The 18,526-nt window shown below is 46.3% G+C and overlaps 1 protein-coding gene across 5 annotated transcripts in view; it reads left to right on the top strand.

Annotated features, from left to right (window-relative positions):
* LOC146179291 (complement C3-like) overlaps window positions 1-18,526 on the top strand; it is an 88,841-nt gene that overhangs the window by 15,382 nt on the left and 54,933 nt on the right. For all 5 annotated transcript variants that reach the window (XM_084578949.1, XM_084578950.1, XM_084578951.1 and 2 more), the window contains exons 5-10: window positions 26-96; window positions 1,621-1,758; window positions 3,968-4,010; window positions 15,243-15,327; window positions 16,430-16,532; window positions 17,161-17,403. In XM_084578949.1, the coding sequence (XP_084435075.1) occupies window positions 26-96; window positions 1,621-1,758; window positions 3,968-4,010; window positions 15,243-15,327; window positions 16,430-16,532; window positions 17,161-17,403 (683 nt within the window). The remainder of the gene's footprint in view (window positions 1-25; window positions 97-1,620; window positions 1,759-3,967; window positions 4,011-15,242; window positions 15,328-16,429; window positions 16,533-17,160; window positions 17,404-18,526) is intronic.

Below are 18,526 nucleotides of genomic sequence, written 5' to 3'. Positions count from 1 at the left end.
CACAAATGTCGCCATTATCTTACAGTTAACCTTCGAATGGTTGCTGTCGGAGAGGACCTAGTTCCTTCCATAGGTGACGTCAAGCTGGAGATCAAGGTATTTACGCCACACGTATTCCTATTGAACGAAATAATGCGCTAGAGCTTTCGGAATTGAAAACTGCGTGCCGATACGCTCCTTTATTCTATGTACGAATGCCAGCAAGCTTAAGCGTGATATATATATTTTTATCAATTAGTACAGATCGTTCGTTATTGGAACTGCTGCAAAATGCATTGAATGTTAATTGGTGAATTGGTATAGCACAATATTCGAGTAACGTAATATACGCTTTCACATCTTTTACAAGGCCTGTTTTGCAATGCAGCCATATAAAGTGATTGTGCGTGAGGAATTTCATGCGTTTTTGAAAAGGAGTTATTTGCTGCAAGATTTTACTAGAATTCTATTATAATCAATATGCTGTAGAGCTTATCAGGTTTCTATCAACTGTAGTTGACTGCTTATAAGAAAAAGGCGCCTGCAAAAGGGAACAATAAAACAGTTTAAGCTGTTGTAGATGGCTTATAGTTTTTTTTTACATCAGACATGTTTAAATGCCATCATGAAAAACTTCAGTGCTTATAAACGCCATTTCGAACATCGATCGAGCAAGGCAACAAAAATGGTGACAATGGAAACATGAGTGTCATCTTGTTTTGCCAAAAGACCACCCGTTCCCGCAATCAATCAGTCAGTCAGTTCAATCAATCAATCAATCAATCAATCAATCAATCAATCAATCAATCAATCAATCAATCAATCAATCAATCAATCAATCAATCAATCAATCAATCAATCAAGAGACGCATCATCAAGCCGATAAACGAACAAATTATTATTTAATGTATCAATGATTAAATTATAGTTAATTAAATGAATTAATGATTGAACCCGCCTAATCAATCAGTTATAATTTGTTAGCCTTTTCCTAAGTGAAAAGAAAGCGAGGCATGACTAACACACAAATAATTGGCAGTTCAGCGTAAGACTAATGAATGTAAATAATGAAACCAGATCACTAAAAGTAAATGTCTAAATTCTAAAGAATGCCGTGCACGTGCATACGGTAGTAAATGTTTTTACGTGTTCGCGGCAATTTTTTCGCTTTCTTTTTCTTTTTTTTTGCGACGCCTTCTATATGGCGCGACCCGTATGATTCATCCCTTGGTACCAATACCAGACAACTTTGTCGCTAAGCCACGATGCAAACAATGTTCCTTCCCGACAACATGCATACTGTAAACCTTTGTTGCCAACCATCACCATATATATGTCGACTAAGCGGTAATGTTGGCACTTCGAACGCAATGTTGAGTGTTTGTCTTGCTTCGTTCTATAATTGAACGGGGACTATAGTGAACGAAATCGCTACCTGCTTACCTCATTGAAGGACATTCATAAAAATGAATGGCCTTCAATGAAGTAAGCAGGTAGCGGAGATTTCGTTCGCCACGACGCACTCTACAAAGGCATGAATCACATGCTGCCTGTATACACGAAGCTGGGGAGGCGGCAATAACGATCGACAGGTAGGATTGCATTTCAAGTGACCGGTGTCCGTTGGTGCAACGCTCGCAGAACCCCCAGAACATCGTCACGTACCAGACGGTGCTGAGCGCGAAGGACAACGCCACGGGGATGTTCAGCCACTCTTACAAGTTCCCCGAATCTCCGATGCTTGGCGAGTGGAAGGCCGTCGTCACGTATGGATCCTACGTGAGCAGCCCGCTTCTTCTCACGCCTCTGGCTTCTAGCTGTTTTCGACCTGTCCAGTATTTATAGCTCCAGCCATGCGTTACCTTGTCGCGCCAAGGAGGCCCGTCTTCCGGCGGAGCTGTATTTCTTTTTATTTATTTTTTTTTTCACTTTCGCTTCAAGGTATCCTCGAAGAAGGACAAATATATCAGAAGCGTACGGCAACGCCTGCCCCATTGTAAGGACAATCAGGCACCGAACGCAAAGAAGCTTTGAAATAGAGCACTATTACAGTTTTTGCATGCACGACCCCCTGCATATCGCCAGCCACAAAGATATCGCATCCGCAGGTAGTGCCGAGGAGCTGTAAGCGGGCACAGCTGACGACTTTATTTATTTATTTATTTACCCTTAATGCCTTTTGGCGTTACAGAGGGGGTGGATACGTGGGATCAACAAACAGAGTTAGCGACGAAGCATTTGTGGGACACGAACAAAAATGCATGTATTTATTATTTGTACCTACCCGCTAACTGGGTATTTAGGGGCGTTATTTACAAACACAAAGGCGAAAGGATGGACAGACAAACGCATCAAGTGAGATATAATACCGGAGTATACACAATTCATGTCGTAACAGGAAGCCAAAGAATTTAATAGCCGGCTTAAAACATCAGGATTACAAAACTTTTTACACTAGGGACCATTTCAGTTCAGACGTGACCGGCGTGCACTTGCGTTGCACTTCATCGGTGCTGTGTGTGTGTGTGTGTGTGTGTGTGTGTGTGTGTGTGTGTGTGTGTGTGTGTGTGTGTGTGTGTGTGTGTGTGTGTGTGTGTGTGTGTGTGTGTGTGTGTGTGTGTGTGTGTGTGTGTGTGTGTGTGTGTGTGTGTGTGTGTCTTCTTTGCTCTTGTCCTGCGTCTGTTCTCGCTATTTCCTTTCTATGCAGTAGCGATACGGCAGGCTCTTTATCGTAGAAGATGACCAATAAAAAAACTGAGAATGCTTCGCCATGAAATATCAAAACGCAATGGATTAAGTACAGATCATTATGAATATAATCTATCCTACGCTTTCATAGCTTTTGTAAGACCTTTTTGCAGTGCAGTGTAATGTGATTGTGCGCTTTAGCGTTCCCGTAAATTTCTTTCGACACAATTAGGCCGATAATTTAAGCAGTTTTTCTAGACTCAGTTAGCGACATCAAGTATAAAAGAAACAAGTAATGGAAGAAGTGAAATGTGGATCAAGGCTAGTTAGTTTTTCATAGTGAACACAAAACGCGGAGGACAGGGACAAAAGAGGTCGAAGACAAGCGTCACTTCTCGCATACCTGTATAGTTTCTCTTGCCCGTGTTTTATGTTCTTTGTGTGCGCTACGAAAAAAAAAAAACCTAGCTAGACGGAGGGGAAAAACAGGATTAGACGCGTGTCACTTGCACCACTTTCAATTTTAAATTAAACCGTGTCTATGTTTTGCGATTTCAGGTATGTATAGTTTGCGCTTGGTGCAGTCCGCACGGTCAATTCTAACTGAATATTTGAATAAAATAAAATACTGTGTCCAAGCCCTGTATATTCAGTTCTATCCGTAAATTTAGGCTTACTCCACATTTCCAATAAGAACATATGGCTGTACGCATAGACAGCACGGAAAGTCGATAATATTAGAGACGTTTAGTTAAGCGCTGCCGCTTACCGCGGCCGTATACCGCTACCGTGCATCGTCAGCATAGTACGCGCTGATTGGTCCCCGCTTGCGGCGTCCGCCGAGATTTGGCAAGAACGTGGCGCCATCTGTCGCAATCGGGGTGATCCGCGCATGCGTACTGATGCTCGCGCGGTTGCGGTAGGCGGTAGCGGTAAGCGGTAGCGCTAAACTAAAAGTCTCTATTAACTATTGAATATGCACGGCCCTGTGGCTGCATATAGGAATTTACGGCACTTATTTTAAGATGAAAACAAGAAAACAATGGTAGTGGGAGCCATCTTTTTGCATACGCTCAATGTGTGCAGATCAGTATGTAAGAGTATCCATAAATGCATAAGTGCGTACAATGACCTTATTGTGACGCTTTCAACTGCTTAATGTGTGCGCATGCGCCCGAATGTGCGCGCACAATGTGCGGGACAATGGCGGCTGCTCATTTTTAATTTTGTTTTGCGCTTTAAAGCGCAGTATAATTATATAGCCTTGAAGTGCAATTGAATTTACCGCGTTTGCTTTCAGTTCACCCGGCAAACCCAGATCACTTTCCAGGTTGATGAGTACGGTGAGTGTTGTCAACGAACTCTTCTCTTTTGCACTTAGTTCACGCGTGGCTTTAACTGGTTCCGGTCAAGAACGCTTTTGAAGCGAAATCTTTACTGGGCTAGCTACGGCGCATTTCGCGGAAGCCGTAGTTTGACCTTCATCCGACCTTCAGCCGCGTGCCTAGCGGCGCGCGGCCTGCTCGCCGGCCGCTGCTACTTCGCACGTGTGGTGCACGGAGTCTGGTGCTGCTTCGCTTCTTCTACATCGCACACCTGCTTCTTCTTCTTTACACACCTGCAAACTTCATTCGTACCGGTACATACCACAGGTCTCCGCGTAGCGCTGCGCGTGACGTCATCAATTAGCTATGCTCCTTGCTTAGCATGCGCGATGCTCTTAAGCTGCTGCGCTGCAGCGGGGTAGCCGCTCGGGCACTCGCTACGCTCGCCTTCAAGCCGAATATACGTATCCCGCCAACATTGGTCGCCGTGAAGAAGCGGCACGTAGGGAAAAAGCTGAGAGAGCTAAAGAGGCGATGGAAACTCCCGAAGAGCGAGAAGAGAGACATGCAAAGATGACGCAAGGCGGCGGATAAGGTGCGACAAGAACAATAAAGAAATGATTCGGTTTCATCCACGACTACTAACGCTTTCGCTTTGTATATCCTGGTTTAGATGAGTTAAACCACTGCCATTTTTTTTTTTCGCCTCATCGATTTCGTCGTAGGCGCAGATACACTAAGCGACGCTACCTTCGCCCGCCGCGTTTATTGCTTTTAGGGGATTTTGCTTTCACATATGTGCCCACAAAGCATGTCACGCCATGGGCAAAAATGTCCGCAGCGACATTCCATTTCTTACTGGGTGCGCGCGGAAGGGTAGATTCGGACTGAAAAAGATGAATATTATAAAGTTTAAGATTTTGGCGGTTTCCCAGAATACACTTATCAAAGCGAAGAAATGTCCCACCGCGGTTGCTCAGAGGTTAGGGTGCCCGACTATTGTGCCGGAGTACCCCGGTTCGAACCCGACCGCCGGCGGCCGGATGGAGGCGCAACGGAGAGGTGTCCGCGTGCTGTGCGATGTTGGGACATGTTAAAGCTTCCAAAGTAGTCGAAATTACTCCGTAGCCATCCTCTATGTCTTCTCTTTCTTTCTTTACACGTTCACTCCCACCTTCCTCCTTTCCTTTAGAGAGCGCGGGTCAAGTGTCTATAGAAGAAAAGTGACAGATACCATGTTTAAATTTCCTGTAAACCAATTTGTTTATAATTTATAAGACATCCGATATTCGGTCGTTCATACTCACCGGCACTTTCGGTGCACAACGGCCTCCAAACGCGATGCGCTCCTGCTGACGCCGCTTTGTTTCAGAATTCTGAGTGATCACCGCAGTAATAACGCCAATTTGAATGAAAGCTGTAAATACAAAACATAGCACAGGTTTAGCATAATTAAACACGATAATCAGCGAAAGCTTCTTCCGTATGCATGAAGTCCAGACATCCTTTTTGGCGCCGCGCCGCGTACACGTCAACCGCCGTATACCTGCTTCTTCCAAATTAGGTATGCACAGGGGCGGCACAAAAGACACGCATATAGGGAACTTAGAGGGCACAAAAATGCCTATTGGCAACAAAAATAAGTGACAGTCACGTGTATTTTCAAACATTGTGGGCACAGTAGAGCTGTGTGCCCAAAAGGTATCCGCGGCAGGAAGCGGAGAGCGCGGGAGGAAGCGGTGCTTTGGTGATGGCACCGAAGACAACAACACAGCCGCCGCCGAGCCTCCGTCGGACGTCCCTTTGGGACTTAAGTGGTTCCAACAATTTGGTTATCCCCATGACCGCGGCCCACAGGTTGTCGTGACGCTGGGGCTACGTCGATCCGGCCTTCACTTGGTAGCGTGCAGAGACTCGGGGTTGAAGTAGGATTGAATCTTCGAAGTTGGTGAAATATGTACAAGCAGGTTTAATGGCACTCTGAGAAACTTATTTACAAGATTATTTACACGAAAAAGAAGGGTACATCAGCAAAATGGCAAGCGTTAAGAGTTCATAGCGAGAAGCGACTGGATGAGCCGTTTACCCAGGGCCCAGAGCGACATTTCGTGCTCTGCAGCGTCCTTAAAACCCCCTATGTCCAGCCCCTCTCTGAAGATGCTGACCAACCAAATCCAGGGCACGCCCCTCAGGTATCGGCATCCAATCGAACACATCACTGCACTGATGGTCTGAAGCACTGACTGGTCCGGCATTCATTCGTTGGGCGTGATCACTTGTTGGCGGGAAAAGCTTGGGAACGGCGAGGAGAGGAGGTACATTTCTATTCTTCAGCAAAGAAACCACAGGCTGGTTCTGACAAGTGGTTTTACTTCTCAGAAACCCGAGTGCACGTGGCGCCGCATCCGCTCCCAGCATTGTCCGTTTTTGACAATTGCAAATCTTTCCTGCATTCCTGGGAAATCACTTAATGGCTGTATGCGTCATGCTCCTTTCTTGTCCTGCACGTCAGCGGACATGTCACTCTGTCGTCTCCTTTGGAAAGTAGGCATTCCTCACTGGACGATAGGGCTTATCGACTGGAAGGGTGAACAAATGAAAGAAAGCACTTCCTGCATTTCCCGCAGGGGGACGTTTCTTTGTGTTTTTCCAGACGTTCTCTTGGCAGGGTCAATTTGGCATTTGCAGAGTGTCCACAAAGCAAAACAGGCTTACAAAACAGGATTCCTGGAAACAAGCTCACTTAGAGCCATTGGACCATCACCACATATTCACAGCACTTATCCATGCCCACAGGCGAACAATAGAGCGCGCAAATGCGGATGCTTGGTCGTAACAGCCTCCTCCCCCGCCAGAAGAGTCTCGGAGGGCAGCAGTCCCAGCTGCTGCATGAAGAGACGACTTAATGGCCTGCACGTGAACGCTTGAAGCTCGCTGTTGCTTGTCGCGTTGTCTTGATTGTTGTAGGCCAAATTGCTCGAGCTGTCTGAAACTCAACCACATGTCGAAGCAAGCACTCGGCTCCCGTCTGAAGAGACCAGGTTAAAAGAAAACTGCCATTGTTGTTCGAGAAAAGCCCACTCTCAAGACGTTCAGGACCCACGTATTCCTAGAATACCAAACGTGCTGCTTTACATAGCCACACATATACAAGCGCACGAAAAAAAAAAATACCTGATTATCAATTTGGATACATGGTGAGGAACATCTCGGACCGCTTAGAAAGAGCGGCTAAGCGCGTCCGCATTCCCATTTAACTTCCCCTTTTTGCATCTTATTTCAAAATTGTACTGCTGTAAAATCAAGCTCCACCTAAGAAGGCGACTGTTCTTCGATGTCGCAGTTTGCAGCCAAGCCAGGGGACAATGGTCCGTCTCTACGGTGAATTTGGCCCCTCCAAGATAGCACTGCAATTTTTGAATTGTCCATACAATGCAAGCGCATTCTTTCTCTGACGCGCAATAAGCCCTCTCTCTAGAACTCAGTTTTCTGCTCAAGTAGAGCACGGGGTGCTCATTACCGTCGTCATCTCTCTGGCAGAGAACAGCACCTAACCCTCGATCACTGGCATCACACTGGACCGTGAATTCTCGGCCATAGTCTGGAGCTCGCAATACCGGACGGCTAATCAGCACAGCCTTCAGGTTTACGAAGGAGGCTTCCTTTTGTTCGTCCCAGACTACATTTGTCGGTTCTGTCTTGCGGAGAGCGTCGGTCAGAGGGCTAGCCAAAGCTGAATAGTTAGGGATGTAGTGATTGTAGTATCCCGTCAGACCCAGGAATGCTCGAATTTCCGTCTTCGTGCTCGGCCGCGGGTAGTCTGCTACCGCAGAAATCTTAATCTCGCTGGGTTTCCTGAAACCCTGACCTACATTGTGACCCAAGTAGTCCACGGTCGCCCTTGCCAGGCAACATTTCTCGGCCTTTACGGTTAGTCCAGCTTGACGCAAAAGGCTCAGTACAGTTCTTAGATGTACCATATGGTCCGCCCATGAGTCGGAAAAAACCGCAATGTCATCTAAGTAAGGCACTGCGAATGTTTCACACCCCTTTAAAACCCTATCCATGAGTCGGGAAAAACAAAATGGAGCATTTTTGAGCCCGAAACTCATCATTGTTGGCTGGTAGCTGCCCGTCGGAGTGACGAAAGCCGCGTATCTGCTGGCGCGTTCAGTGAGCGGTACTTGCCAGTATCCTCGAGTAAGGTCCAGCGTAGTCACATATGCCGCTCTACTGACCTGTTCTACTCTCTCCTCAATATTCGGAATAGGATACACTTGATCCCTGGTGAGAGAATTTAGCTTTCGGTAGTCTACCACAGGCCTAGGGTCTTTACCTGGAGCTTCTACTAAGATCATAGGCGAAGCATAATCGCTTTCCGAGGGTTTTATTACTCCCAATTCCAGCATGCGAGTTACTTCCCTATCCAGAATTTCTCTTTGCCTTGGAGAAAATCGGTAGCACCTTGACCGCACTGGCACGTCTGAAGTCAGCTCAATATCGTGCTCAGTCAAATCAGTTCTGCCTGGCCTGTCCACGAAGCAGGCCTCAAACTCTGTTATTATCTCGCCCAGATCGGACAGCTGGGATTTCTTTAGTTCTCCTCTCTGCTCCGTCTTTTTGAGAAGCTCCTGAGCGTTGCTTCCCTTTCCGCTGAGGCAAATCAAGTTGTCCCCCATCTCCTCGGGAAGGTTTAACGTTAGATTTACCACGGCTTCCCTCTGCACATAAGGTTTCATAAGATTGCAATGATAAGTGCGCACTTCTTTACGCCTACCGGGAATTTTCACTGCGTAGTTAGTGTTAGAAAGCTTTGCAACGACTTCAGCCGGTCCTTCCCACTGTACTTCGAGCTTATTCTGCCTTGAACTTCTCAGCAACATCACCTGGTCCCCGATACAAAACGTCCTTTGACGGGCTGTCTTATCATAGTACACCTTGGAACGAGTCTGGGCTGACTTCATGCTGGCCTCAACGAGTTCCTTAGTGTTATGTAAGCGATTCAAGAGGTTCAGAATGAATTCTACTACTGTTGGGTCTTCTCCGCGCCCCTCCCAGGCTTCGCGCACCATTCGCAAAGGTGAGCGCAGTGACCTTCCGTACACCAACTCGGCTGGGCTAAATCCAGTTGATTCGTGCGGCACTGACCGCAAAGCGAAAAGCGCTGCAGGCAGGCAGGTATCCCATTCGCGCTTGTTTTCATAGCACAGTCCCCTCAGGACTCGTTTGAGAACAGAGTGCCATCTTTCTACGCTGTTGCTCTGCGGATGATGGATCGAGCTATGCACTACCTTAATGCCGCATCGCTCGAGAAATGAGGTGGTGAGGACACTCGTGAAAACGCTACCCTGATCACTTTGGACCTCGGAAGGGAATCCAACTCGTGCAAACACTGACAGCAGCGAATCCACTACACTCTCGGACGTCACCTCGCGCAGCGGAACAGCCTCTGGAAACTTTGTGGCTGGGCATAACATAGTGAGGATATAACGGTACCCTGACTCTGTCACAGGAAGTGGCCCAACTACATCTATTACTAACCGGTGAAACGGCTCGGTAATGATTGGTACTAACACCATCGGAGCTTTCCACTTATCTTGCGCCTTTCCAACCCGCTGGCACGTGTCGCATGACCGTACAAAATTTTCCGTGTCCTTAAAACATCCAGGCCAATAGTATTCTTGCAACAGCCTCTGCTTTGTTTTCTTTATTATAAGGTGACATGACCACGAGCTGCCATGGGAAAGTCGCAGTAAGTCTCCGCGATACTTTTGGGGAACGACTAATTGGTCCCGCTCTAATCCGCGCTTATCCTTGAATAAGCGATACAGCACTCCCTTTCTCATCTCGAAAGAAATATTGTTTGCTGTCTTAGTGGCGCGGTGGCGCTCCCTTATCTCCTGTATCTTGGGATCATTGGCTTGCTCTATAGCTAAGTCCTCTCGGGTTCCACTTAAAAGTCTCGTGAGATTACTAGACACTGGCGGCAAGAGGTTACTCTCAAGAACGTCCTCATTCCGCGTCTCATCAAGCTCCCTTTCAAATTGACATATCTGAGATGCCTCGCTCTCAAAGTTTTCTGACCTGCTATCTTCCGCATTTACCACTGTTTTAACTGCCGTTTCCTCCGCTGTGGATTTTTCTGGAATGAGCAGTGTAGCTAGTTCTCGCGCCTTTGAACGTGTTAAGGCTTGCACAACTCTGTCTCCGAAAAGGATGCCCCTCTTTCGCAGCAGCATGTCCGATTTGTTGGAGAACAAATACGGATAGCACTTAGGAAGCTTTCCTGAAACGGCAGCCTCGGTTGTTAATTCGCCGAAAGGGCCCTCGATGACCACGTTCGCGATCGGCAAGCACACACTCTGTTCCTCAACTACCTGTCGGATCCATGCACACTGTCCTGTATAGTCGGAAGGCGATACATACGCCGGATGGACAACATCCATAGTTGCGGCCGAATCGCGCAGTACCTTGCAAGGCTTCCCGTTGACTACTAGGTCATGCAGGTAGGGTTCTAAAAGCTGCATATTTTCATCGCAGTCCCTGACATACGAGAAAGCAAACTTTTCTTTCCGGCAGTTGACGGCAATGTGACCCTGCTCATTACACCTAAAGCATGTGAGCGGCTTCCTAGCCTCAAGCTTGTTCTTTGTGTTCTGCGCGTTGGTCACTTCCCCACTTTTCTCACTGCCGTCCTTTCTAGGGCGTTTGCCTGAAGAAGCCTTCCTTTCTTCGTTTGCAAATCTAGTAAAGTGCCTTTTCTGACGGTTATTCACACTGAACTTGGGATTGCGGGGCCTATCCACTGCTGGGTTGCTGAATTGTCGGCGCGAAGCATACTCCTCAATAAGTTCGGCAGCTTCAGTTGCCGACTTAATTTCGCCTCGGTCCTGTAACCAATTTCTTTCTTTTTCTGGGAGGCAGTTATAAAACTGCTCCAAAAGAATTCGCTCGACTACAGCGTCCCTATCACTGTAGGAATCAGTGCTCTTTAGCCACTCGCCCAAATTTACTCTTAAATTGTACAGGAATTCAGGGTAACTCTCGTCCCTGGACTTAGTAGCGTTCCGAAAACGTTGTCTGAACGCCTCGGCGCTAAGCCTATACTTTCTCAGAAGGCAAGCTTTGACCTTCTCGTAGTTGTCCGCGTCCTCCTTGCTTAGCCGCGCGACAACCTCCGCTGCCTCGCTGGGCAGAACCGTCAATAATCTCTGAGACCAAGTGTCTCGCTGGAAGGACAGTTTTTCGCAGGTTCGCTCAAAGTTAGCCAGATACAGACCGATATCCCCTGTTATCACATATGGCTGCATGTACTTTGACATCTTGAAATCTGCCTCCTTGTTGAGATGAGGTACCGCTAGCTGGGGACAATCGCCCGACCTCTTGCTCAACTCTAGTTCTAATTTCCGGAGCTCAATTTCTTGGTCCAGCTTTTTTGCTTCTCTTTCAAGCTTCTCACGTTCGTGCTCCCTTTCCTCTTTTTCCCTCTCAAGTTCACGCTCCCTTTCCTCTTTTTCCCTCTGACGTTCGCGCTCCCTTTCCTCTTTTTCCCTCTCAAGTTCACGCTCACGCCTCTTTTCCTCTTTTTCCCGCTCTTTCTGCTGTCTGAGCTGCTCCTCCTTTTTTTGGGCGATGAGGTTCCATGCTTCACTGAGCTCCTCATCATCGGCTCCCAAATCTGTGATTGCCTTTATAATCAAAGGTTTTCGTGCCAAACCTCTTGTATCAATTCCCAATTCCTCACACAATTGCAACAGTTCCGGTTTCTGCAGCTTTTGTAGGTCCATGATCGCTCCGAGTGTCGGCTACTTCCAAAACAACAGTGCAAACTACCAAACCTAAAGGCGTTTCAACACTTTTTACCAGTTCTAAAATCTAACCCTGTTCTAGAACCTGGTCCACATCAGAAGAAAAGCCAAGCACTCACCCACACATGCGATCGATGTTCCGAGCTGCTCTCTTGTTGGCCGATTGTTGCGCCTGCTTGTTGCTTGAGATGCCACCTCCGATCACAAGATGTGGCTTGTAGATTCTGATCCACCTCGAATCACCAGATGTTGTAGCTTGTAGATCCAGATCCCACCTCCAGTCATCAGATGTTGTGGCTTGTAGATTCAGATCCCACCGCTGCCACCAGTTGTCGTGACGCTGGGGCTACGTCGATCCGGCCTTCACTTGGTAGCGTGCAGAGACTCGGGGTTGAAGTAGGATTGAATCTTCGAAGTTGGTGAAATATGTACAAGCAGGTTTAATGGCACTTTGAGAAACTTATTTTACAAGATTATTTACACGAAAAAGAAGGGTACATCAGCAAAATGGCAAGCGTTAAGAGTTCATAGCGAGAAGCGACTGGATGAGCCGTTTACCCAGGGCCCAGAGCGACATTTCGTGCTCTGCAGCGTCCTTAAAACCCCCTATGTCCAGCCCCTCTCTGAAGATGCTGACCAACCAAATCCAGGGCACGCCCCTCAGGTATCGGCATCCAATCGAACACATCACTGCACTGATGGTCTGAAGCACTGACTGGTCCGGCATTCATTCGTTGGGCGTGATCACTTGTTGGCGGGAAAAGCTTGGGAACGGCGAGGAGAGGAGGTACATTTCTATTCTTCAGCAAAGAAACCAGAGGCTGGTTCTGACAAGTGGTTTTACTTCTCAGAAACCCGAGTGCACGTGGCGCCGCATCCGCTCCCAGCATTGTCCGTTTTTGACAATTGCAAATCTTTCCTGCATTCCTGGGAAATCACTTAATGGCTGTATGCGTCATGCTCCTTTCTTGTCCTGCACGTCAGCGGACATGTCACTCTGTCGTCTCCTTTGGAAAGTAGGCATTCCTCACTGGACGATAGGGCTTATCGACTGGAAGGGTGAACAAAAGAAAGAAAGCACTTCCTGCATTTCCCGCAGGGGGACGTTTCTTTGTGTTTTTCCAGACGTTCTCTTGGCAGGGTCAATTTGGCATTTGCAGAGTGTCCACAAAGCAAAACAGGCTTACAAAACAGGATTCCTGGAAACAAGCTCACTTAGAGCCATTGGACCATCACCACATATTCACAGCACTTATCCATGCCCACAGGCGAACAATAGAGCGCGCAAATGCGGATGCTTGGTCGTAACAAGGTGCACTTGACATTTGGAAGCAGCTACTTCGGGTCATACATTCTGTATGTGGGACCGAATGGCGCATCAGAAAGTTCAGAGAACTTCGCAGCTTATTAATGTTTTCGCGTTAAAAAGTAAAATTTTACTCAAGCTATTGCCTGATAGATTGAACAATGGAACTATAGAGGGAAACTGTGAAGTTTGCTGTTGTATACGGGAAAATGGCTTTATGCACGAATTCGGGTATATTCATACAAGGCAAAATTACTTTTCAGTAGGTGCTAATTGCATTACAAATTACGTTCCAAACTCTCGGGCAAGTGTAATGCGATCACTTCACTGATTACTCCCCAAAAAGTAATGACAACACGTTATATTATTTCAGAAAATAATGCAAATACTCTTAAATTACTTTCTTGTTTTCAGGTGCTAAAAGTGGACATGTTTTAATTTATTGGGCGAGAGGAGCTACTGGACTTCAGATGGATACAGAAGGGGGCAGCCCAGTGTTCTGTGTACATGAAGGGTTTTCCATCCTTGGGTACCACACAAAAGAATGCGGAACCCGTGACCTGGATTTGCACGTTCTAAGCGTCATGCAGCAGGCTTTGTTGATTCCCAGTGGTGTTTTTAGAGTAGCGCAACCCGCCGCTGACGCCTCGCAGTAGCTAGAATGTAAAAGTAAACGCTTCAAGAAAGTAGTATACTTAGTTTTATGCCACAGCGTTCAACTTACATAGCCTTACCAGTTCTCTCCGAAAGAAAATCGAGTAAAAGAAACGCCGCATACCCACTCAGAAAGCAACGCACGCATTTTTTGGTCTTCCTGCCCAACATTCCACCAACCATTCTCCTCAGCTGAATAAAAAGACTTATCTCCCTTTTGAAAACTTTCTTCATTCCTCCCAAGAAGTCAAATCACTAGCTAATTTCAGTTTATATAATTTGCTTAAATCTATGCACATTTCACAATTTCCTTGTCATACGTCGGCTGTAGACGGCTGTATCTCGTTCCATTCCTCCTCCGTTGTTTCTCGAGACCATGTAATTTACAAATAATTTTAAAAACAGCTCCTCGCAACATCTCTAAAGGGAGTAAGAGACATCTTACCACGTGTTTGTAGTCCCTTCCTTTCTTCTGACGTCAATTAGTTTTTGTGGGGCGCGCCTTTAAATGCCCTTTAGAAAAACGTACGCATGGTGGCGCTAATTTTCCCTCTAGGTACGAGACTTAGAAATTGTGTGGCTGAAACAACAGAACACGAGGCCTGCATTCCACTTTCAGAGGGCTCCTAAATCTTCTTTCACATTAGACATCTAACTTGGGGGCTGTCTAGAGTCGAGTTCCGAGCCGAGAATTCTGCCAGTGCCAACGAGGCCAATTCTGTTGAAGATTTGCGTGTCGCATCATTTCCGTCAAGGCGTTTTTATGTCGCAACACTATAGGGCCCTTCCACTGTCTCCGTGGGGAGGATCTCTCTGCCCGCCACGGGAACAGTCGGCAATTGTCCCTTATACTCCCAAGGCTTTTGCACTGAGTTTTCTCCCCTAACAACACCAACGAAGCCTTTCCTCGTCACTGCGGCTGTCTTCTTCAAAAATTCGCTGCGAAACCTGTTAATTCGGTTAAATCTAGTGTGAAACGATAGCTGAAGCATGGTTACATATGCACGGTAAAGAGATCTATTCAACAGAAGGTTTCTTTTTGGTTCGTCTTCGTTTTAACTTGGCTTACTCCGAATCCATGAAGCCGCAACGGCTGAGGCGCGCGGCGCACTTCTATATATACTCGAGACTGACTTCAGCGATCATGTGTTTCGCCACACAGCTGATCACGCATTAAGCTACTTCCCACGCCAGTTGACCTTTTACCTTGATCGTTGGTGGGAGCATAGCTACCCGGTTGTGGCTTAAGTTCCAACTTGACCTTGAAGCTGTTTGAAGGTCATCGGAAGCACACGGTGACATTGGCATCACCTCGCGCAGTGGAGCTGTCGCTTCAACAGTAGTGCGGTAATTAGTTGACGGCTTTTTATCTGAGAAAGCAACCCTACATCATGAGAGGTTGCTCTTTTGTTTTGCTACTTTTGTTCTGTGGAATTGTAGCCAATTTATGTTGGGACGTGTTGTGATTTCCTATCTCGACAGTGCTGCCGACCTTCTCCGTGACGTTGACAGTTCCCAGCGTCATACTCAGCGACCAAGATTACGTGGAAGGCAGTGTGGAAGCCAAGTGAGTAAGGCTAGTTTCCCGAGAAAAAATGATGACTTGTGCCTTTAAGATGCGACTGATGAATTAACTTCCCCATTCAATACTCTGATAGATCGGGGATTTATACGCAGTTTTTAATAACTAGCAATGACCCAGGGTCAATCAATAAACGATTTTTTTTTCTCTCTTTCTTTTGCTGCCTCGTTGCCTGTCATGTCTGGTAATTATAAAACAACCATCTACCTTTGTCGCTTTAGGACGTCAAACCCATGAACCACGAACTACAGAGGGTTTGTATGCCTGCAGTTTCAACACTGAATTGCATGCGCTTTTCACTAGTGGCTGCGTTTTATGCTAGTCTTGTACTCCACTGCAGCGGTTATATTGGTTTCTTAACTACTGCTTGCCATATTCAATTTTCTGTACGAATAACTCCCTTGGTAATGACATAACTAGCTTTTGTAACAAAAGTTAATCCGCCGCAGTGATATCGCAAGGGTAGCTTTAAAACCCGTGCTGTGGCATTTGCTATCACGGTAGAAAGTTTCTTGCTTAAATCTCATAAGTTGCACCAATGTTTCCAAAACCTAAACGGTACTGAAGTGTATTCCATGTTTTGGTTGCAGCAAGCACGAAATATTGATTTGTGCGAGAAACGCCTGTTCATATATAGGTGTCGCAAATAAATAAACATGGCTGCGACACACACACACACACACACACACACACACACACACACACACACACACACACACACACACACACACACACACACACACACACACACACACACACACACACACACACACACACACACACACACACACACACACACACACACACACACACACACACACACACACACACACACACACACACACACACACACACACACACACACACACACACACACAGAGGGGGGGAGAGAGAGAGACAGACAGACAAGGGTGAGTTATGATGCAACTGTCTATTGTAATTCACAGACTAAACGATGACGCTAATTAACAGTAGGAGTAAATGCGATATCCGGTTTTATATATATATATATATATATATATATATATATATATATATATATATATATATATATATATATATATATATATATATATATATATTACAGGTACGTGTACGGGAAGCCTGTGGAAGGTTCAGTGTCCTTTCAATTCAAGGTCCGAAATGAAGCTGGAAAGGACGAAGAGATTGGTGCGACAAATTTCAAAGAAGTAAGTGTGCAACACTATATAATAACCCATAAGCTCAGATAAAACCCGCTGTTGTAGGCCTGATACATATCGTGAGTATGAACAAGAAGCGGACCAATTTCAGCCACTATTCGCCATTGCGTGAAAACTATGAACAAGTTGTTTTATAAAATTTATAATTTAAAATTGTTTAAACGAATTATTAATGCTTTCTAGTTATTTTGACCATCTTAATTAAACGTTTAAAGTTTCATCTGTAGTCATGCGTTATTTATCTGCAATCTTATATTGTGGTTCACGTACATTAGAAAAGAAAGAGTCCCAATGTCTATTCCAAGATGTGCCTTCTTTTGCAAGTTTTATTTATGCTCCAGAAGGCACTTTTTTCTGACAAAATGACAGGATATGTGAATTATCCTAATATCCACTGCCCAGACGTGATGCGCCAGTATTTCATTGGAAGCACCGTAATGTCCTTTAATACAGTTTACCATCGCATGTATTAAAACTTTCTTGCCGAGTAATTTCAGAAGGTCGCCACAGCATCGCACGGACAACCAAAGAAACACCCTTTCTTTCTCCGTTGTTGTCTGTGTTCACTATAACTTTTCGAAATCCCCAATGACTATTTTCTCGTGTTGAAACCCAGCTCGAGTTCGGCAAGGCGAGCTTCCGCATAGCGACTGACCAGCTGAAGACTGGCCGCCGTAAAAGGTGGAGCCCCAGGGTACACGGCAGCCGGCTCGTGGTGGAGGCGGACGTACTCGACAAGGCTACCAGCAAACGGGCCTCGGCCATGGACGACTCTGCCGTGTTCGCCACGTCGCCCTATCTTGTTGGCTTCCGGCACACGCCCAAAGATTTCAAACCTGGCACCACGACAGTCATTGTGGTACGTAGACACCCAGGCGTGGTAGCTTAATTGCTCTGCACATCGATCACTGCAATCTCTTGCCTGCCATATTACTGTCTGCAGAGGTCACTTTGGGAGACCTAAATGTAAAGAGGCATGTGTAGGCAAAATAGCGAAAAATAATAGAAAATTATTTGCGGAGTATTTTTCGTCATTGAGCGGCAATTTTTCCTACGGAGCAATATCTGTCTTTCTTTTGTAACCATGTGGCTGCGGTTTGAAATTTGCTTGCCTCGGAGGATTCCTTAAATACATTAAGCTGTGAAAACGATTTCGCACTAAAGTACTAACACAAAACAACAGCTCTCTAGACGCAGTGCACACATTATTTCGTCTTTCCGCCAAATTCCGCCCAGACAATTATTCCCTCCATTTTGCTACAAAACGTGCCGTTACAAAAATAAGCCAAAAACAACAAAAAACAGAAGCATTTTCAAACGCTCATGAAATGTGCACCATACCCAGCGTCTTGCTGGTACGAAGTTATCTCCGCCGTTTGAGCGCCCCGAAGAAGTTAGGTTATTTACCGCTTCTGTGGTCCCAAGAATGGACCTTTGCACATTGCGCTCAGAATGCTCACGCTATGGACCCAGGCACCATGGCGCCCTAGCCAAACGCAACAGGGTGTGTCATTGCGCGCCCCAAACTAGGTTTTAACTGCGGCCGTGTTGCACCATCTGTCCCTTTGGTGGCTCCTTGACGCCTTACCTCCTGCTGCTCGGTAAATGGTTGCAACTACACACAGGATAGCCGCACTAAGTGACCCGGTACACAGGACACAGGGAAGCTTAAATGAAGAGTTCTTCTCAATTCTGGCTCCTTTTGCCGCTCCGTTACGCTGGCCCAGGCTTGCAGTACATTGTTATAGCTTGCACAATTCGTTATTTCATCAGTAGGTTCATCTGAGCAGCTCCACTAGTGAGAACTAGCAGAAATATTGTTAAAACGAGTATAAGCCCAATTAAATCCCGCCATTACCGTTGCTTCCGCGGCGCAACTTCAAAGAACTAAAAATATAAAATAAAACAGTTACCTCTGGACCCTTACGGCATACACTTCTTGCCTGGATGCATCAGAGGATGCACCGTATGATCTCATTATG

The sequence above is a fragment of the Amblyomma maculatum genome, chromosome 9, assembly GCF_055883805.1.
Source record: "Amblyomma maculatum isolate TAMU_Amacu chromosome 9, ASM5588380v1, whole genome shotgun sequence".
Taxonomy (NCBI): domain Eukaryota; kingdom Metazoa; phylum Arthropoda; class Arachnida; order Ixodida; family Ixodidae; genus Amblyomma; species Amblyomma maculatum.
The sequence above is the reverse complement of the archived record's forward strand: the minus strand, read 5'-3'. Positions and strand labels throughout refer to the sequence as shown.